The sequence below is a fragment of the Patiria miniata genome, unplaced genomic scaffold, assembly GCF_015706575.1.
Source record: "Patiria miniata isolate m_02_andy unplaced genomic scaffold, ASM1570657v1 HiC_scaffold_7, whole genome shotgun sequence".
In the NCBI taxonomy this organism is placed as follows: Eukaryota; Metazoa; Echinodermata; class Asteroidea; order Valvatida; family Asterinidae; genus Patiria; species Patiria miniata.
Genome location: NW_024037074.1, coordinates 22,385,552 through 22,408,590, shown reverse-complemented (window position 1 = coordinate 22,408,590; position 23,039 = coordinate 22,385,552). Strand labels below are relative to the sequence as shown.

Genomic DNA, 23,039 nt, shown 5'->3' with positions numbered 1-23,039 from the left:
TGCGAGGCTACCCATAGAGATAATTGAGAGGCTCAGAGACCAATCACTTATTAGAGGCTAATTTAACGAGAGGTCCATCATATGACATGATTTGGTGTAAATAAATCAATCAGTAATTGAGGTCATTGACTGTTGTGCACTTAATTGTTTGTCCTTGTCCATCTTGAAGGTTGAGGGGCATGGGTGAGTGCCGCTACGCGTATAGGGCGGTAATTTATATTTCCATCCAAACAGGCCTGCATTCCCGGCTGCTGGGGTATTGATCCTAAGCTAGGTTGTCTGGGTAAAGGTACTACGGATCGGGTCACAGATATTCCCGCCACAAATGGTGTCAGAAGTGGGATTATACGCCTAGCTACCATTTGCCAACGTTCTCATCCTTGGGGAGGCGAGGACAATTATTAATTAATAAATATGACGCCTCAAATAGATAAGACTTAATTTAAATAAGACGAAGACACAAACTCATAATGACAGACAAGACTGCTAAGGAACTTCAGGAGGAGGTTGACAGTCTCCGAGTGGACCTCCAGGGAAGGGAGGATGAGCTCCAGCGTTCAATGGAGGAGAGTTCACGCCAGGAGGCTACAATAGAGAAACTAATGAGTAGGATATCTCGACTAGAGGATACTTGGAAGAGCATAGGTCAGGGGACTTCGCTGGATCCAGGTGTACACACTGGACTTGCCTCCATTTCCCAGGTGCAGGACATAGGGCAGGAGGCAACTGGAGGTAACTGGACACCTCCGAGGAGTATCATGAAGAAGAATAAGTCTTGGATGCCACAGGCACAATCTACTGGCATTAGAGGAGACACAACGCCACCTGTGGAGGCAATCGTGGAGTTAACGAAGCCAGTGGAAGTCATAAGTGAACTAGAGAAAAGTGAGGAGCCAGCTCGTGAAATAGGAGACGCAGGAGCCTCTAATAAGGAGACACCATGGCCTCTCAAACGAGATCAAAAATAACCGGGGAGAAGCAGTTACAGGAGAGGCTGACTAAGAGCTCAGGTCGCCCAAGGATTGGCCCAGACCGCTTCGGAGGTTAAAACAACCGTGGATAGACTACAATGAACACTTTCGAGTCATGTAAAATAGCCAATAGATGGGATGACGAAGAGGCGGCGGTGTTTCTGTCGGCGAGGCTCCAGGGTCCGGCACTAAAGATACTTCTTCACCATGGAGACGGAGAGAAGAAGAGGCATTCATACAGAGAACTTCTCAAGCTTTTGGATGGGCGTTTTGGACCTGGAGAGCGCGCAGAAAATTTCCTCCTGAAGTTAAGGACTAGGAGGCAGAAGCCGAAGGAAACCATTCAGGAGCTCGGCCAGGCGGTACGTGAATTGGCGTCATTTTCGTACCCGGAGCTAACGGAAACCGCAAGGGACCGCCTTGCAAGAGGACACTTCTCTGATGCGATAGCTAGTCAGTCTATTCGAGAGGGGGTATGCTGGGCCAATCCTTCTACACTTGATGTGGCGATACGGGCAGCCTTAGCAACTGAAAACTGTCGTTCAGCATGCCATAGAACAACAGATAGACCAAACAATGGAAGAGGCGGGTTAAACAAAGTAGAGGAAGACACACAAATTCACCCAGAACGTGACATGGGGGCAGTAAGGAAGACGTAATGACCGAGAGAGCGGGAACAGAGGCGACGTGAGGATTGAGAAAACAAGTCAAAGGAGACCAGATGGTACGGTGTTGAAGAGACTGGATGGACGGAAGGTGAAGGATCTTGGAGATGCTGAGACATGGGCAGAGGCACTACGTTTACTCCATCAGGAAGGCGACATCAACGAATAACCACGAGAAGAGAAGCGACCGACTCAAGGCAAACCGGAGGCACAGAAGGAACTGTCAGCCAAGCTACTCAGCGCCCAACAACGTAGCAGCTGCGCACATCCGAGAGGATCTAGGCCCAATCCACGTGACATCCCTGGAAGGGGTACTGAGAGGCAAGGTTAACCGAGTGAAGGAGGTATCGACCACCCTCGAGTACAAGGAGGGTGTGAAAGTTTGTGAGCAGCGGTTGGAGAGGGTGTACGATGTCCAGTTCGACCGAGATTTCCGCAAGAAGTAACAGCGCATCCGAGAGATCACAGAGGCAACATTTTTCGTACGGTTTCCTATGAGTTAGGCTCGTTTATCCAAGCAACCATTTCTTGAAGTTTAAAAAAGAGTTTTCTATAAAGTTTATATAAACTTTTCTTTAAAGTTTGCCAAAAGATTTCATAAAGTTTCCTATACAGTTTTATTAAAGTTTATAAACTTAAGTAAACTATATTTCTTTTATAAGGCACATGTATAAAGAGGCGCCGACTTGTTGAAGTTATGGACCCGGTCGTCGATTCGATTAAAAGTTAGATAAGGGTTTTTATAGTAATTTGCTTTGAATCTCAGGTCTTTAGCTGTTATGAACGAGGATGTTCATGCTAAGAAGGAGGCTTTGTGGCGAAAATTACTATAGCGGCAGAGTCCAAAGAGGGCGCGCTAGCGGCTGGGGGCCCCTATATAAGAGGCCGCGGGGCAGTTGCTAGAAGGAGACGTACATTGTAGACGCAGACGGAGACACAGCCCTCATCAGAGCTCACGCTATTGCGTGCTGGGTGGTGCGGTGGAGTCGGGCTGGCATAAGGAGGCACGGAGTCCGCGTAGCTAGGCTACTGGAGGCGGAGCGATGTACAGCTATCTGCCGATTGTAGGATGGGGCCGGGAGTGTGCGCTCACCTACCCGCCGCCTCAAGGAAGGATCGAGACTGGAAACGCCGGGTGGCGCGGTCGAGGGCTGGATAGTGGAGGCGGAATACGCACAGGAACGCTATCTAGAGGCGTACGGTTCACGGGATTCACGAGGCTATCCCCAGCCAGGCATCGCCGTGCTGCCCAGCACTGCCTTACTGTAGAGGCTAATGCGAGGCTACCCATAGAGATAATTGAGAGGCTCAGAGACCAATCACTTATTAGAGGCTAATTTAACGAGAGGTCCATCATATGACATGATTTGGTGTAAATAAATCAATCACAATATCTTTTAAAATTTCAATAGTTTAACCCTAGCCCTCCAGGGTATTTTGGCTAGAAACTCTGCCAAACGCAGCAACATTTGTCTAAGTGACAAGCCTGCCCAGTGTAGCAAGATCCATCAGGTCTAACAGGCCAAACTGCCTCACAGTCCTGCGGCATTCTATGGGATTAGCTCTCATTGTTTCAGAACTGGCTATTTATGCACTGGTGTTGATAGTTGAATGCATCAAAGTGCACCAGACTTTTCCACCTTGTGCACTGTGTTGCGTCTGACGGGGTTAGGGTTAAAAGTGTTGACATGTAATGGTTAATGTGGGCCAATTAACAGGCAAAAGATGACTGTACATGTATGTTTGGGTTGTCTTTAATACACAAACTGGCAAGTACATGTGATCTTCAAAACAGCTCAGCCGGATGAGCACTGAGTGGTGTGGATTACTTTTTGATCTTTTTCACTGCACTTTACACTTGTCTTCCTTCTGCCCGTATTTGGCGTTGTACTTCTCCATTGCCTCTAGGTAGCTGACGGGAGGCCAGCGGTTCTCGCTGACATACTTCAGGTTCTCCCCCTCCAGAGTCTTAAACTCCGCCCGCTGCTGGAAGGCCAAGAAGTTACTTGAGATGAAATGAAGGCACCATGCGGCCAGCTGGGTTGTGTTGTACATCTGTGGAGGAAAAAGTCTGGCTACATCAGTACGCATTACTCGTTGAGTACATGGCTGTATATGAAACTTCACAAAAGGTTATAGCCATTAGCATTTGTAACACACTGGGCACGTGTGGTCTAACGGTAGAGCATAGGATTCATGATCGTGAGATTGTGGGTTCGAGTCCCGCCGTGCCCTTGAGTAAGGCGCTTTACCTCAATTACTCCTCTCAACCCAGGTGTTAAATGGGTACCGGCATTATTCAATGCTGGGAAGATAAGACTCGCTGTGGAGGATCCCCCCACAGCAGCATTTCATGGACTCGAGTCTGGCCCAACCGCTTCAAAAGAGAGATGGTCACTCCGTTCCTGTGAACACAGGTTTGTCCCCCCCCCCCCCTTACTTTGTATTTAATAATCCTGGAATTGTTTCGGGTGCCACAGGGACTTAAGTTTAAAACTAAAAGGCAAAACCAGCCATACTAGAACACTTTGAAAATTAGGAAGGGGTGGGTAGCAGCAAACCTGATTTTTTGTGCATAATGTGAAAGGAGGGGAGGGTGTCATAGGCACACCATTATTCTGCCAAGAACGAAACCAGACAATGTGTAATTTGGATTGTTATTTCTTGTGCTTTAATACTGTAATCTAACTGGTCTAGAATAGCCACGTGTTCATAGTCTGTAAAAATGCATACTGAGTGATCCATTTGCTGCATGTAAATTGTGGGCATTACACACGCGTGTAGAACATGCCCATGCGCCCATGACTGGGAACTGCAAGTGCTCATTCGTGTCCAGCAAGAAAGCCTGCAGTTATCAGAGCTCAAATTGTAGTCATTTCATATTTCTCAAATAGTTACAACCAATTTTATATCTCTTCGACTTAGGCACAATATAACATAATTGTTGATTGCTGCGATGTGGGATATAATCCGTTTTTAACATCCTCGGGGTGCAGTTTGCCTCGTGTGCTATGCATCCCTCAGGTGTTAATCACAGCATATCTCACATATCACAGCAGTCAACACTTGTTAAATGAACTTGGGAATATCATCAGCTACAAACCTGAGCCGTGTGCAGCAGTCCAATGACATCCACGTGTGCCTCTGCTATGCTGTTTGCCACAGCTACATCCACACCCTTGGTGATGTACAACTCACAGAGATTCTTCAGTCGTTCTTGGCCGTACCGATCAGCAGCCACCATGATGCCCACGGCATCTCCCTCCTCTATAGGGGCGTGGTCAGTATACAGGTACTCCAAGAGGGCTAGGAAACACTCCGGACTCGCGTCTTCTATTCTGATCTACGTACAAGGGGAAATTGGAAATAACGATAACACCACACAAATAGTCTGTCTTATATTTACTCCAAATATACATGTATTCTCTGGAAGCTTTTGTGAATTACATGATCGTAAGGTGACTTAGGCGTTTGAATATGAAATATATAATTCAGCGAGTTGTATCTCTACAATGCGTCGCAGTTGCGACGTGTCCTGCGATCAAGTTCACAAAACATGTCATAAGTGCGACGCGTCGTAGGTGTATTTATAGCACAATTAACTCGGTGACTGTTTTTTTTTGTATAAAGTCAGCGTACAGTAAATAGTTGTCTGATTTTCAACAAAGAGTCGTCAGAAATTTGTTAAAATGTATAACAAAATGGTGGCCGTGTGATGCAGTTTTAAAGAAAAACAAGCTCTCCGTGGATTGTATAGCTACTTTGAAATTTCAACTGCAACATTCCAGGCTAATTCATCATTATTTAATGATTTTTCTATTTACAACTTTACACACATTGCCTCGGTATTATAGTCTCGTTTATGTAATGTTTATGGCATAAAACTGGCTAAGAAAAGGACCCTCCTTATTTTGCAATGACCACTAGACACATCGTAACTTGTGACGTGTTTTAAGCCGTTGTCAAGGAACTTACGACACGTTCAACTCATCGCATGTTTCGTGAAATGGATTATACGACGCGTCGCGAGTTGCGACGTGTTACACATCGTAAAATCATTCGTGAAATCAGGTGCTGGTGTCATATGAAAACTTTAAGGCGCAACAAGCATATTTCGTCTTGTAGTTCAAGAAAAGGAATCCCACAAACTCAGTTTGACATAAAATGGAGTTGCCCCCCGAAAATATAAAGTGTTACATAATTCTGTTTTTTTTTATTACCTCATCTTTGCTGCTTTCTGTGAAGACGCCACTAAACATTCCAGCCATGAATTCACAGCGAGATGTCAGCATTATCTTGTGGGCATGGATCGTTGTCTCTGCACAATGAGAAAGACAGGTCATTTTGTTTGAGTACACACAAAGGCACACGAATACATTCGAATTCAACTCGCAATGGTCTGCGAGACTAACCCCCACCTCCAATAACTTTGGATACATTCAAATTATGCAGTGGATGGATCGGGAACCAGTCTACATGTAGGTCAACCCCCAACTCTCTTTTTCTGGCTGTTGATGGGGTACTAGTGTGCACCGAACCCATGGGGTACAGAGAAATATGTTTCAATAAAATTTGTACTACAAAATGCAAAATAATGGCGCGGAAGACACCCAATAGTGTGACATCACAGGAGGGTGTTAAATAATGTAAAAGCAATGGCAGTCAAAATCGTTTGGTCATCCTGCCCTCAAAAACTTGTTTGTGCACAGGTAATGGCAATGTTGGTGTTGGCTGCCTAATGTGCAATGTACATGTACCCCTCATCATGTGAACACTGTCACTACTTATTTGACAGTTTCTTACAATGCTGAAGATCAATTGATGAACTTTATTTTAGCATAAAGCCATATAGGATCATTTGCCTTGCATGCCTTTTGTGCATTTCGAATAACACAAAATCCAAAGAAGAATGTTCAAAGCCCAAACATTTTGAAGTTTCAGCTTAGCCGATATTACACTTTTCAAGAAAACAGTGAAAAACCTTGCTTGACATTTTCATTACGAAACACGTTTTGTCTATAGCACTCTTTTTTCCAAATACATGTGCACCAGTCAACTGACTGATCATTGGAAATCACCTACATTTCTTGAGTTCTTCTAAATGACAGCAAGCCAGACGGTATAATTTCACAGGGCGTTTTACCAGTACGATCCTGAATCCAAGTAAGCTTTTCGATAATAATTTGGTACGTTACTTTTGGTACAAATGGTAATGATCCTTTATGCCTTTAGGCTATCCCATTTAATCACAGTCTACTGACAAGAAACATACCTTCAACTTTGAATTTGATGTCAGACAATGCCTGTCTGTTGAGGAACAACCACTTGGTTCTCTGGCCTGTCTGATCGTTCAGGAAAGTCCCGATGCTGGGATTCAAAAACTCCTCTTCGTTCTGTAAGTTCTTGGCGATGTCGTCAAGCTGGGGTAAGCGGAGTGTGCTGGATGCCTTCCGCAAAGCCACTATGTCCTCCATACTTGCCTCCTCCGTGATGTTAGGCAGGCCTTAATTTAAAAAAAGGGTATTTATATAAGAACCTGAATTTGCACAAGAATGTTTTCGATTGGGTTATATAACTGTTGCAGACTCTTACTCTTCAAAGGGTGGGGTTAATTGGACACCATTTGGAAAAAATGCTGCGACCAAGGGCTTCTGAGGGAGTGCGGGATTGTCCCCGATGTCATTGCACAGCTCTTCGATTGTGTGTTGACGTCATGGAAGGTCCTGCATTCCTTCAGAAGCTTTTGTAATTTATGTAAATTCTAATTATTTTTTGGTGAAAATAAACCATAACCATTACCAAAGCTGATTGCAGGAAGCAATGAGATGACTCTCCGAAAGTATTATACCATAAATTACAGCAATCAGCAATGCCATTGGGTTTTTGCTCCAGGGGTTGAAAATATGACATGATTGCAATACACCATACACGTACAGTATTCCTACTTTGCCGGGCAGTATTGGAATTCCCACTTTGCCCAGCCAGACAGAGTGTGAATTCCAACTTTATGCGGATTCCAACTCGCGACATGTCGTATGATCCATTTCATGAAACTTGCCATATGTTGAATGTGTTGTAAATTCCTTAACAATGGCTTAAAACACGTCGCAAATTATGACGTGTCTAAGTGGTCATCGCAAATAAGAAGCTTCCTTCTCTTTAATGCCATAAAAGTACATAAACGAGACTATTATACCTATACTAAGGGAATAAATGTGTGCTCCGGAGGTTTTTATCACTCTGTTTAAGACCACTTAGAGTCTGGGTGCTGGTAATTACCCGAGCTGGAGGCGAGGGTAATTATCTGGCGAGTAAGATGTAAACAACCCTTTTATGGAGATTGACGCGCACGTATCATGTTCTGCGCGATGTCGCGCAGAACGCACCTGGCGCGTTGCGTTTTGAATTTAGAACTATAAAATTCTGACTCCCTGGTAGTTTTGCGCATGCCTACGTGAGGATTGTGAACGTTCAACCAATGAAACGATAAGAGGCACTGGATTTTTGGGAGTCCACATTTCATTGTGACACTGGAAAAGTGTTTAAGACCAGCTAGCCATGTCTTTATCATCCGTTTAAGACTGGCTACGTGACGGGCTCTCGACCAATAGGAATGCGTAAACTGTCTTAGGTATTTATGAATATAAGTTGTTAATAGAAAATGCATTGAATAATTATGAATTTGCCTGGAATATTGCAGTTGTTATTTCAAAGAAGCTATACAGTCCACTGAGAGCTTGTTTTCCTTTAAAAAAAAATGCATCACATGTCCGCCATTTTGTTTTACGTTTTAAAACTTTTCAAGAGATCTGACGACTCTTTGTTGAATATCAGACAATTTACTGTACACTAAATAAATGCATAAAACAGTCACCGAGTTGTGCTATAAATACACCTACGACGCGTCACACGTACAACATGTACATGTACGATGGGTCGTAGGATCCATCGCAGCAGCGACGCATTGCAGGGATACGATGCGTCGCAATCTGCGATGCATTGTAAGTTACGATGACTTTCATGAAATTGAGTGCAGTGCGTACCTTTTCTTTTTAAACTATCATTCACCGCACACATGTGAATGCAGTGCAGTGCAGAAAATTCAACTTTGATCGAGCGCACTCGGAACAAGTCCAGCATTTGACAGGTGACCAATTTTCTGAGTGACTCATTAGCAACCAAACAATACACAACAAATTTCCTCTTGGCTGAACGACGATATGTAGCCTCGTTTCCTTCATCGAAGGGATGTAGTGCTGGGAAATTTTGTTTCCAAAACATGAAAAGCCTGAATTATGGCTGCATGTAGCCGGAAGACTAGCATCTTTGAGAAATCAATGACTGTTGATGACAATTTTGCATTGGGGTGATGTTAATTTTATTGCTGGGTTTTGCCCTCGTACAGTTTAGTCTGAAGTTTGATTTCCAAGCTTAGTTCTCAACGCTGAAATGGTGCATTGATATTTCTTCTTCTTTTTTTAAACGTGATCTCAAAGGTTTGAGAGAAGCAAGTGTCTCACCAGTGTAGAGAAACTCCAAGACATGACGGAAGGTCTTGTAAGAGATGTCTTCACTGATTGTAACCTGGGTCTTAGGTTTGTCACATGGGCTACCGTCTGGGGTCACTACATCAAGGATACCAGCTAGACCGGCTATCTTGCCCTCGTTAATGTCCTGCCAAGTAAAGTTCCACACTTTGGAGCTGCTCCCTGTATCCTGCAATGGGAAATGTAAGAGATTTCTATTTTACCAGAGTTTGACTCACTCTGATCGAATGCTGGATAGTCAATGATAGTCAACATGTCTAATCGCCAGTTCTGTGAACTATGAGATTTGAAGGTTTGCATGGTGGAAAGATACTGAGACAAGATAAGTTTGCGGTAGCACCATGTGAATAAATCTCTTTTGTGAGTACGTGTGGTTCTGAAAAGAACCGGAGGGACTCAGCGTTTCTCCTTATAACATCGCATCATCGTTGGAATCCCTCATTCTCCTGACGACGGGCAGAGCATACTTTTCAAAATGTTGAGTCCCTCCAGTTCTTTTCAGAATCACACATACTCACAAAAGAGATTCATTCACATGGTGCTTCCGCAAACTTATCTTGTCTTAGTTCTGTACTAGCCAATTGAGGGTTGCTTATGTTTTCTTTTCAGAATGTTGTCGAAATCAGTAAAGGTGGTTTCGGGGATATGAAACCAAGAAACGAAAATTGGTAACTGCCACTTTCAGTAGGACATCTGGTACCCATTATCTGTCCTGGCCCTAGACATAAACAAGCATCTGAATACAACTTCAAGAATCTTTCAAGTAATTGCACAAAAAAAAATGGGTTTAGCGCTGTTTGCATGTATGGACTGAGCAAGACAAAACATAAGACAAACCTGGTCTGGCGGTTTCAGGCCAAAGACACGACAGAAGAAGTTGGAGGAACTACACAGTACCACTTTGTGAGCCCTGATGCTCTTCCCTTCAACCATGAAGGTGACGTCAGAGTAAGATGGCTGCTCCAACGCCTTGCCTAAGTCCCCTGCAATTGTTGATGTTTGGATTTCTATCCGCGGGGCTTTACCTGAAGATTATATACAGAAAAACATATGTAAGGACACTATAGCTAGGCCTTTTGCCATCGCCATTCACTGGTTCCCACCGCGTGGTAACAGAATGAAAGCTATATGATAAAGGACCTGAACCAGTGACTACAGCCTACATTATGCATGTTTACGCATACACACAAAGCGTAAGTGGTCAAATTTAGATCATAAAAAATACCGAAAAAAACATCAATGGAGAAGGGGAGTTTCTGTGAATTAATTCCCAGAACGGGATATCTCTATTCTGTGTATGTATTTTCTGTTATAAAGAGGTTTTACCGCTTGTACTTGAAGCATAAGAGCCGCGTGTTTCTGTAAACCTTTCGGTAGTCATCGGTCACAGCCAGGGACAGCATGTGGGTCGTTGCGCAGTGCAGGTATTTACAATGATAGTGTGCCGTGTGTGCGATGCGATATACGGCCAGTGCTGGCCAGATGCGGTCATCATGAATTTCCGACTGTCGTGAGCATCATGGTGAGGAAGCCTTAAATTGTCGATCTTGCCATTATTTTTAAGAATCATCCGCCTTGGGTATATTTTTACATACGGTAAGGCAAGTTTTTATTACTTTTGATGGACAGTCTTGATAGCTTTTCATTGGCGCGAATGAAAATAATCCAGGCACGATTACGCATGATTACTTGCTCTATCCATTCAAACAGCACAAACAAAAATTTGCGAAATAAAAAAAACCTGAACCCCTTCACAAAACTTCACAAGGCTTCACAAAGTGGTGTATCACAACAAAACTTCCCCCACAGGCTTGAAAAAAATCCTGGGGGGGGGGGGGGGGAACCCTGCGCAGCAGTTATCCTGAAAAAAATCATCATCTTGCTGTGCACTAGACTTATACTGGCTTATTACACCCCAAAAATAATGTAGTTGTTTCAGCGGATACATTAGAAGCCTAATCTTGGTGGTTGGTTGGTTCATCTCCTAAATACTCCGCGTGGGAGTTTATACAGGAGACCAGAAACACCGGGGCAAACCCCTTCTCTTAGCGATAAGTGTCACTGGGTTCTTTTACGTGCATTGGATTACACAACACACGGGACCTACGGCTTTACGTCCCATCCGAAGGACGAAGCAATAATGGTTAATTGCCCTGCTCAAGGGCACAAGTCTCCGCCCAGCGGGCTTGAACCCATACCACTGTTGCCTCTGAAACACCAGAGTATCAGTCCGGTGTTCTTAACCGCTAGGCCATGACCCTAAAATGGAATATAGTCATTTGAAAAATATTTTTAAGAGCTAAAAACCCTGTTGGTGTCTCGGTGTGAGCGAGGATTCATCTCACCTGCTGGGGGCATCTCTGGTGGCAGGGGTACAAACTTTTTCCCGCCAAAGCTAAAGAGGCCCTTCTTCTTGCTTACTTTTGTCCCGCCCCGCGAACCCATGTACACCTTCACAAAACAAAAACGGAGGGAAAAGATAGCCTCATTGGTTCTGCCATTATTTCTTTCAAATGAATTTAGCTCCAAAATCCTTGTACAATTCTTGTACATGTACAAACTTCTCTCTTGCATCAAACTCTTTTTTATCTGAATGAAAACTTGTTCACACACATTACGTGCCAGGCACATACAGTGGCTGTAGATTCAAGTGTCTCTCATATTATTCTTTCAACTTTGTCACTGTTGGGGGGGGGGGGTACTTATGCATGGAGCCAGTATGCCGAGATCTTACTTATCCAAATGAAATCCTTCCAAACCCTTCAGTAGGATCTGTGAGGGTTAGGAACCTTTTGTCAATATCTATGAACAAAGCTCAAAGTATACCAGTATGCAATGCATGGCTTGAGGGTCGATATTGATATTAGCTCCGCGAGGTAAACTAGTTCCTGAGGCAAAGCAAAGGGAACTAGTTCTTCAGCTTTCAATACCGAGGGGAGCTTATATCGACTATCCCCTTAAACAAACCATGCTATTTGATTTACTTTACTCTGACATATTCACAACTTTTCTTGTCAAAATTATGTTCGTCTGTGCCCCAACCTTTTCATGGAGTTTGGGTGACGAATGTGCACATTCCCCCCCCCCCACTTCAAACTAGTTACATAATTACTTCTTAAAAAGGGCATGCATAGGAGAATCCTGGTGTGCAAGCATCAAACAGCAAAACTAGCGGCTGACATGTGATGATGAATGGACCATTCAGATGATTCGACCCTGAATATGTACATGATGTATTGATTAATGCTTGATTTTACCAACTTACTGTCCAAAAAAAACTTGTAACAAGGTAAACTAAAGACTTTCCTGACTATGTGTTACTCACAGCTTTCTCAAAGCAGTCTTTCACGTTTTTGCCATGTAGTGCGCTGGTTTCAGTGTATTCCAGGTTATGTTTCTGTGCCAACTTGAAGCCCTCGTCGAATGACACACAGTTGTGTTGGGAACTCCCACGGAGATCTGTGAAAAGCAATCATTGGACAGTTCTTACCACATACTGACGTTTGCGCAAAAGCATGTATACATATTGAATGAAGGTGAAGCATATTTTGATCAAAATCTACAGTATTCAGTCTAACTGGCACATCCCTAGTTCTCAATATATGTATGTATCTGTTAAGGAGAATACATGAAAAAATGTGGATTCGTAATTTAAGAATCCACACTTGCGAGTGTATATTCTTCGACTTAAACCATTGCGTCAAAAGAAATATTGTCATTAACAGTCCATTGAGTGGAGATGAAAAGACTTGCATATATCTCGTCGAGTCGTGGCCATTAGGGTAATTTTCACGGGAGTTTTTCGAGGCTCTAGCTTATACGTAATCAAGCATTGTGGCGTGTCTAGCATGTGCATTGTCACACCCGTACAACCAATTCATTTTGTGTGTAGGCTCCTTTCATCAACATAGATATAGTTCACTAGACAACGAGATTTCTTTCTGACTCAAAGTAGGTTTTGCAGTGACGGCAGAGAATCTGACAGTGACGATGCATTGGTAATTTCGGAAGGAAAGTTTCACGCAGACGGTCCTATTATAATGCTCATTATGGAGAACAATTGTCCGACATGTTCAAAATGTGGATTCGTAATTCCGAATCCACACTTTACTAAAGATTCGTCGTTCCGAATCCACACTTTTAACAATACTGTGGCGTCATAGCAATGGTTTAAGGGTAATTCCCCTATTCCTGTGCCTTTAAAGTTACGTTCCCCGTGCTCAATCACAATTATTCCAACCAAAATCATCATGTACGTGGAGGAATGCAACTTTAAACATGGTCCAATGTAGAGCTGCAGGACTTCTCTACCAAACAGAGGAGGTTTTTCTCAGCCAAAAAAACTGGTCACCAACTGAATTGTCAACTAGTACAGTGGCATTAGCCTGGTTCCCTGCAGTGCTGACCTGTCTTTTAAACTCCACAGCGTTTTTTTGTGTGTGTCTTACTGCCTGGCAACCCTTGTTAGCTGGTCAGGGTTCCCGCAGAAAACTTGCAATAAATTCCATGACTCTTACAGGACAAATTCTTACGCAAATATTTTTGGCATCGTAGGGGTCTATATTTGCAATACACTAGCCAGTTATCACCCTGAGGCAAGAAACCCCACAAAATCTTACAACTTGTCCATGACTTTTGTCCACGACTGTATAGGGACCCTGGCTGGTATTTGTGTACTACTTGCCTATCTTGGTTGCAACCAGCAGGATTGGAGTGTTAGGCATGTGATGTACGATCTCCGGAATCCATTTTTCGGTAACGTTTATAAAAGAATCTCTATTCTCAACGGAGAAACACAACAGGAAGATGTCTGCTCCTCGGTAGGAAAGCGGACGCAGACGGTCATAGTCCTCCTGTGCACAAAAAAAAGAGATATAAGTACTGCTTAAACTGACCGACTGCATCCCTTAATATCATGTAATTTTGTTGCTGTAATGCCTAACTTTTAACTCATCATGTGAAGGGCAAACCGCTGCTCAGAACACCACTCTTTTATCATTGTTTATACGATGAGTCTGAACAAGGTTTAATCAATTAGGACAAGTAAAAAAAATAAATATGTTTAGCGTCCCCGCCTGCTTCTTTTTTGGAGGTCGCCTCCTTTTGTTTTTTCTTGTTTTTTTTTAAAAACAAAAAAAACAAAAAATTATTAATTTTAAACAGTGACATCATTTTGGCCTCTTGGTATGTTGCATCTGGCCCATATAAAGCTGGTATACATGTCATTTCCCGAGTCCAATTGGTGGACATTTAAGAAAAAAAAACATCTTGAAAACTAGCACGGTCGGGCAGCCATTTTGAAGAAAAAGGCATGATATGCTAAACTTTTTTTTTTTTTTATTTGGCCTCGTGGGAAAAAATACAAATCCAACAATGACAAATTCTACACATCTCATGGGTCTTGAAAATGCACAAATGTAAGTTTTTCAACCTGACTACAATTGCGCTGACCGAATAGCTTTCATCAATGGTAAACTGATGGTATATTAGACCAGGGGTGTACAATGTAGTCTGGTCCATCACAAGTCCAGTTACATGTAATTCACAAGGCCAGTCACAAGAACATGGAAGAATACCTTTGTCAAAGCTCATTTGAATAGCTTGTAATTTGAATTGGACCTGGAGGACTTGTGATGGACTTGCGGGGACTTGTGATGGACTTGACTTTATCCCTGTATTAGACCCTTTGCATCGATTGCCAAAAATATCAATCTATAACTTTGATGATACGTGTTGCTATACCATGTGTACAGTGTACAAGCAACTGCAAACTCACTTATTATCAACTAAAGTCAGCGTTGTAGTACTCAAGTACATTTTCTTCGTACTCATATACTCTTCCCCATACTCAAGACAAAGTATTATAATTCATACTCGTACATGTCGTACTCATAGAGACAATCTCCCGCTGAATTAGTTTCCATAAAACGCACATGCAGAAACAGAATCAATTTCTAGTGTTTATAGGAAGCTTTGCATTTGTCCCAATTGCCTGGACTCATGTGCTCATAGTCACGGTAATGGTACTCCTACCCATAATCATGCAAATGCACTGTACTCATGGAAAAAAAGTTGCCTTGTACTGCCAACTCATACTCATGAATGACAAGGTATTTGTACTCATGCTCGTACTCCTGGCAAAGTACTTGTACTCGTGAAAATGTACTAAAATGTAAAACTACAACATTGACTAGGCTAGTCCATCGGCAATTTGGTTGTCACCCCCCCCCCCTTCAAATCAGTCTGGCCATGCCCCGATCATACCTGTCATCATACCGTATCAAAGAACAACACCTTGTAGGAATTCCCTGCGACTACGACATCGGAGGAGTAGATTTCAAATACCCTGCAGGGTACGTAGTAGCAGGGGAAGGAGCCCGTTGTGTAACTCATGAGGAGGCAGCTCTTCCCCACGGTGCCATCGCCGACAACCACAAGCTTTAACCTCTGCATTCTAGAGGGAAATGGAGGGAAAAGGGTAAGTGAAATACAAAGTTTGTACAAAGTACATTCATGTATACACCTGTGTACTGTGCATAAAGGATGCATCTCCCCATAACTACATACATCCCCCATAGGACACCATCACAAGTCCAGTCACAAGTAAATCACAAGTCCATTCACATGTTCAGTAAGAAGTAAATTACAAGTTTATTCCGAAGTCCAGTCACAAACAATTCACAAGTCCAGTCACAAGTCTATGACGGTGACTACGCCAAAACAGAACACAAAAATAAAGATGGCGTTCACCGCGATGTACCGTGAACTTACATAAATCTCAGCAAACAGTGCTTGTTTTCAGTTTCACTGTACAAATGTAGCCTACGTGTACATATACATGAACCAAAACAAATGACTATAACTTTACTCTTGGTGGAAAATTCATCCACCTGTGTGGCAGGAAGTGCCCAAGAGGTGACTCACACACCGGGACATATACCTTCAATGGATATGCAAATGCATGATACAGAACTACGCGCACAATTATGTCTCATAATTTCACAAGGTGTATAGCACGTTCAGCATGAACATGTACATGTCACCTGTGCAAACCATGTCTAATATGTCTAATATGTGCAGTTTTGACAAAATTCTGTTTTCAGTGCAACACCAAGCATGTGCTGCATGATGTGCTAAGCTGAAATTAACACAATTATGATAGACACATGGTACATTTTGCAAAGGTTACATTATTTCATCACTCATAATCATAACTCCATTTTGGGGGGGGGGGCGAGTTATTACGAGAAAAAACATTGCAGATGTTTGGCACCTTTGTTGTGACTTTCAGAGACATCTAATTTTACAGCTTTACAAGAACCATTCAATTGAAGCACTTCTTTTGTTTGAGAGTCATTTAACACGTTTGCAATTAAACATGGTAGTCGAATGGTATACAACAATACCGCTAAAGAGTACCAAAGTGAGTACATCACGCGCACTATTATGTGTTTAAAAGACATTAGCGCGAGATTCAGCCCGAGAACCAACACGCGCGCGTACTCCATTCGTTTGCACAACACTTTCTGGTTCTAATTTGACATCACACTTCGGTACTCTACAGCAGGATATCCTGGTTTAGTGAACTCGATGACACATTTAAAGGGGGACTGCGTCCTGAAATCCACTGACGAAATTGTCATGTTTTGGATTGTTTTGCTTCAATCCTATTTCAAACATCTGGTTGAAAAGCAAGGCATCTTAATGTCTTACCATTACCGGGGATCGATCTGTTAGTCGGCACTGTCAATGTCATGCACGCTTTCATGTGCATGTACTTTTCAATGGGAAACTTGAAGTTAACATTTAGGCCTACCTGTGTTGGAAAATGGACATTTTGTGTCGAAGTTATGCCCTATTTTCATAAACTTGGTGTCAAAATAACCGCAAGGCATCAGAACAACTGTCAAAGAAACTTGGCAGGATTTACGATATAGGAGCCAAAATGTACATGGTGGGGGGTTGAGGCCCCGCCCCCTCCGCACTATTGCCGCTGCTCTTAAGGTAATTAGTCTGACCTTAAACCACTCTTAAGTTATATTTTTATATTCCATGAGTGTTAAGGCATCAATACAAACTGGTTTCATTTTCTCCTCTACCGTTGCGTTGCAACGGTATCAGCGAAAAGAAAAGGAGGGGGTGACGGCCACGCCCACCCCTGTGCTTTTCGGGCTGTTCTTAAGTTAATTAGTCTGATATAAAATCATTCTTAAGTTATATTTCCATAATCTACCAGTTCCAAGCTATCACACAATACTGGTTTCGTTCTTGTTCTCAAAATTTTGATTAAATGCAAAATTGGCCCCATTTGGCATGGCACCAAAGTGGCTTGGTCTGATCTGGCGAAACTTAAGAATGGCCATTTTGTGATAGGGTCAATGATTCTATGCTTTAAGACAATCAGGGGATATATTCCCGAAATTTTGATTAAACAGTATCCAGCTCTCAGTCTTAATTGGTACATTATTAATACCCAAGACACTTTTAGGCTTGATTGATACAGCTGAGATACCGGTACGTTGTGTGTGGATATGAATGAAAAATGTGATTTATGGCATGAGTATACCATGTCATTCATGGTATACAAAAACTGAGTACAGTTCTCCATGGACATGTTTATTTCATTAAAATGTTTCTCATTTCAAAATGGCAGCAAAATCCTAGTGAAACTTATAGTGTTTGATTGATGGTCCTTCGCAACGTAGAGAACAGAAATCAGGCCTTGCACCTCTAAAAAAGTATTACAATTGTACATACGTTTCGATCTACATTTGATGGCAAAACAGGGATAAGACAATCAATTGGGATTTGGGACTTTAATACACCTTTAGATCATTAGGGTAAGCCTACATCAGCACAGTTGATTCACAATATTACTGTAAACAGATCAAGGAATGATTAAAGCAAAAGTGAGTGCGCTTTCTTAAAATTTAAATTTTGAAGAAAACTTTTAAACTCAGATCCTGACTCTAATCAAAACCTACATGCGAGTTGATGCTGATGAAGAACATGTAGTGATGTTTGAATGTGTTGACATCTTACACTTTGTAATTAGGTGGAATCAGTTGATTTAAATGCTTAAAATGACCCTCAATCAATTTTTGCCAAAAATAAGATTTGTACAAAAAAAGTGATTTAAATCAGTGATTTTTTGTTTAAAAAATCATTGGATTTAAATCGTGATTTAAATCAATGATTTAAAGGGAAGATACAACATTTGCAGACATCTCAAAATGAAATGATAAAATTATCACAAAATACCTTGCTGGATTGTCAGGGAATGACAGTCTAAAGCATCCTGTAAAATCGTGGCTCCTGGTGTGCTCACATTTTCAAGGAAAATGGTATTTTTCCAACGCTGGTCGGCCAACCAGCGTTGGAAAAAAACTGGCTTTTTTTCAAAAACTGCTCCTAATTTTTCAAAATTAGTTATTCCGCATTTTCTTTGCAATTGATTACACACCTGTGAAGTGGTACAAGCCTGCTAGACTGATTCTCTGACCTTATAATTCCCCAAAGTCTATCAATTGCTCTGTTCATCCCAAGTGGGGTCAGGGAACCAGACAACAAGATTATGATTGGTTTTCATGGTTTTTCTAGCATCTACAAGCCCAAAATGTGAAACAAGTCAGTCTAGTCAACCCTGACTGTTTGTCTACCCATTGTTATGTTTGTATGGTGCTCCAAATCTGCCATCCCATCTCGCATCTCACATCTCCCCCATATACATGTACGTGTTACCAATCTGAAGTTACATGTTTCCCATTTCGCATCTCACATTTTGTTTGGCAGACCTGACCATTGTAATACATGTATGTACAATTGGAACAAATCAAAATATTAGATTAGATTAGACTAAACTTTATTAGATTGGACTTTATTATCCCTCACAAGGGAAATGTAAATGGCCTTGACAAAGAATGGGTTATAAAAACATACAATCATTTATTAAAAATATGTAAAAATACAATAGGCCTATAGTTAACACAAACTTATAAATCCGGTGTCACATGAAAATCCGACTCTTATGAAAATCAGACCCCTTTTCCCTATTATTGGTTAATCCCTCTCACGTGACCGGTAACTTTCCTAATTACCATACTTACGCATGCGCGGTATTACCAATGAGTCCGAATTTCATAGAAACGTAAATTCACGCTACACCGGTATTCAGGTGATTACATGTAAAAAAAAAAAAAAATACTACATATATACACATATTACATTACGTTAATGAGGGATCAGAGTCAGCCACACGACAGCTCATCGTCCCAGTAGCTCATTGTACCATTTGATTGTACCATCTACTGGAACGACTGAACTGCCGTATCGCCGTGTCCTGATCCTTGGTTGTAAAAAGCAGTTACTTCTGGAGTTGGTTTGGAAGTCGGCATGTAATGGGTGATGTGAGTCGGAAAGAACTGTCTTCATTTTATTGCACATAAGAGATCTGTATAATGCCTCTGGAGACTCTTGTCGTAAACCCCACATACAGAGATGGGTTCTGCTTTTTGGTTGAAAAATGAATGATTTGTTTCAATCATAACTCATGAACAAAATGCATGTTGAACAATCAAGTTCTAACTTGATGACCTGTGCAGATAGACATTGTCGTGATATCTTTAAAAGACAATTTGTTGTGCTCTCAACCAATAGGAATAGGTCCAAGTTTTTCATGAATGTCTTTTAATACACAAACTGGCAGTGTGTGATGTGATCTACAAAACGGCACAGCAGAATGAGCACAGAGTGGTATGGATTCGTTTTTGATCTTTTTCACTGCACTTTACACTTGTCGTCCTTCTGTCCGTATTTGGCGTTGTACTTCTCCATTGCCTCCAGGTAGCTGACAGGAGGCCAGCGGTTCTCGCTGATGTACTTCAGGTTCTCCCCATCAAGCATCTTAAACTCCGCCCGCTGCTTGAAGGCCATGAAGTTACTTGAGATAAAATGAAGGCACCATGCGGCCAGCTGGGTTGTGTTGTACATCTGTGGAAGAAATTATCTGGCTACATCAGTGCATATTTCTCAATGAGTAACAAGTACAGCATGTACAGCAAGTACAGATACATTGTATATAAAACTTCACAAAATTAGCCATTAGCATATTAAACACAGTGTGTTATACAACATATAATATAATACATTGTATGTTATAATCCTGGGGTGGTTTTGGGTGCAACAGGGACTAAACAGTCAATACCAGCTATGGCAGAACACTTTGAAAATTTGGAAAGGGTGGGCAGCAAACCTCATTTTTACATAATTATAGAAAAGGGGGTCATATCTACACATTGATTTTCATATTTCTGCCAAGACTGAAACCAGACAATGTGTAATTTGGATTGTTATATCGTGTGCTTGGATACTGTTATTTCATTGGTCTATCTAGAATGGCCAAGAGTCCAAACTGTAAAAATGCATATGAGTTCTGTATGTGCTGCATATAAATTGTGCGCATTGTGCGCGCATGTGGAACCTGCCAGTGCGCCCACGACTGAGAACCCCAACCGCTCAGTCTCATGTCCAGCAGGAAACATCGCAGTTGTAATCGGGCATTTAACTGGGAATTTTTTCCAAACCACACAAGACTTTGTACAGTGTTTTTCAATTTGTAATGGCATTCATGAGAAGTACAAAAACGAGGAAAGCAGCGGATCCAAGGAAATTGCGTGCCTGTATAAGGATTCCATTTATTTCTTACATAGTTACAACCAGGGGCGGCGGAACTGGGGGGGGGGGGGGGGGGGGGGGGGCATTTGCCCCCCCCCCCCAGATTTTCCCAAGTGCCCCTCTTGCGGCCATAAATGTGCCCCCTCGAACAGTAAAGTGCCCCCTCAAGATACAACCAAAATGCCCTTAAGTATCTTACTATTTCTTCGAAGTAACGATATCCCAATAATGGTATAGATATTTTTGATATAAACGAGGAATATGAAAACCAAGTCCCAAAACCCATACAATACGGCCTGAAAACGGGCACATAACGCATATTTATCATATAATCATTGGTTTTGAAGAGCGCCCCCTATGTTGGAAGATGGTACGAGCCCCCCCCCCCCCCCCTCCCCCCCACTATTTGATTTTACGGAGGCCAAGTGTCCGGTGAAAAAAACGTGTCGACATTTCAGCACGGGTTTGCAAGTGCCCCTTTTTGGTGATGCCCCCCAGTTTCAAACCCGTTCCGCTGCCGCTGGTTACAACCATACTCTTTGACACAATATGTCATGTATGTCATCTACATATACTGAGGCAAAATGAGGGATGTCTCCCAAAATCTTGTTTTGAGTAATCAACGCCTGAAGTCTGATATACTAGAAAAGACATGCCAAAATCATATTGGTATCCAAGATTCACACTATGCATTTTTCTGGGGGAAAAAATACTCCCAAAAGTTAAGAATATTTTTCACTGCCGTTTAGCGGCACAATGCGTGTCTTTTTTTTTTTTAAAAGCCGTTTTTCGAGAAAAGAGGTTGGCGAAGTTTGGCGGAACACTGTTGAAGTTCCTGCAGCATATATCTTTGGAATGTACAGTATTAAGCTACAGAAATAACTTTGGTATTGTTGGAAAGCCAATGATTTGCGCTTTAACATGATGTACATAACTTGAAAAGTCAAAGGTGGGGGTTATTTCTCATATTGCCATGGCAGGTTACCCCTTGGGGCACTGACGGATAGATGCCCTCGGGTGCTATGGGCCATGACATATCTCACATCACAGCAGTCAACACTTGTTAAATGAAATATGGATGGTCAAACATCATTCGCTACAAACCTGAGCTGTGTGCAGCAGTCCAATGACATCCACATGTGCCTCTGCTATGCTGTTTGCCACAGCTACATCCACACCCTTGGTGATGTACAACTCACAGAGATTCTTCAGTCGTTCTTGGCCGTACCGATCGGCAGCTACCATGATGCCCACTGCATCTCCCTCCTCTATAGGGGCGTGGTCAGTATACAGGTACTCCAAGAGGGCCAAGAAACACTCCGGACTCACGTCTTCTATTCTGATCTACGTACAAGGGGAAATTGGAAATAACGATAACACCACACAACTAGTCTGTCTTATATTTACTCCCAATATACATGTATTCTCAGCAAGCTAAATTGTGAAACTACATGATTGTAAGGTGGCTTAGGTGTTTGAATATGAAATGTAAGTCAGCTTCAGAGAGCCTACCCCATTGTTTATGTGATACATTTATGCAAATAATGTGACAAAACTACGTTCAATAAATGTAGATCGCAGCGCTTGGAGGCAGACAGATGCTGCAGGGGTCCACCGCGCTGATGAGAGGCGCACCTCCTTGCTGCAGGAAAAGAGGCAGAGGAGGAAATTGTGAGTAGCAGCCCCCCTCCCCCCCCCCCAGTGTCAGCCTCCTCTCCCTTCCTCTGCGCTAACTACGGCAGAGACTGTCATGCAAGAAGTGGACTGCTCAGCCACAGCCGCCGCTGCAACAAAGACGACAACCCCCCGGGCGCAGTCCATTGTCAGTATTGACGGACGGATGCCTACTACAGTCATTTTGACATCAAGGCCATGACACACATTGTGAAACAATTTCTTTGTCACTGTTCTGATAAAGTTTGAAGAAGAGAAAGCTCTTGCTTTGAAAAAAGGAGAACTCATTGGTTCTACATGCAAATCACTGAAACAATCTTGGTCAGACACACGGTCTTGGTCCATCACGAAGGCCCCTTCCAATGGCAAAAGCATTGTGTCAGATGTTGTTCAGATAGTAGCGTGCACAATGGTTTCTCCATTGAAGGGGGGCTTGTGTGTGTACAATGATCATATGCCTCTATTGAGAAAACGTACGGATAAAAAAATTTTTTTTAAAGACTTCTGGT

General features: G+C 42.4%; 1 protein-coding gene across 4 annotated transcripts in view; it reads right to left on the bottom strand.

Annotated features, from left to right (window-relative positions):
• Window positions 1-3,252: 3,252 nt before the first annotated feature.
• The window catches only part of LOC119745289 (rho-related protein racA-like), a 37,027-nt gene continuing 17,240 nt past the window's right edge, over window positions 3,253-23,039 (bottom strand). For 2 of the 4 annotated variants that reach the window (XM_038221538.1, XM_038221539.1), the window contains 2 exons: window positions 21,961-22,200; window positions 19,353-20,172 (listed from right to left, as the gene is read on the bottom strand). In XM_038221538.1, the coding sequence (XP_038077466.1) occupies window positions 19,960-20,172; window positions 21,961-22,200 (453 nt within the window). In that variant the 3' untranslated portion in view covers window positions 19,353-19,959. Of the gene's footprint in view, window positions 3,692-4,739; window positions 4,980-5,856; window positions 5,955-6,908; window positions 7,140-9,156; window positions 9,353-10,020; window positions 10,209-11,528; window positions 11,635-12,508; window positions 12,643-13,867; window positions 14,037-19,352; window positions 20,173-21,960; window positions 22,201-23,039 lie in introns of those variants that run through there. The other 2 variants (XM_038221541.1, XM_038221540.1) reach the window with 2 other exon arrangements.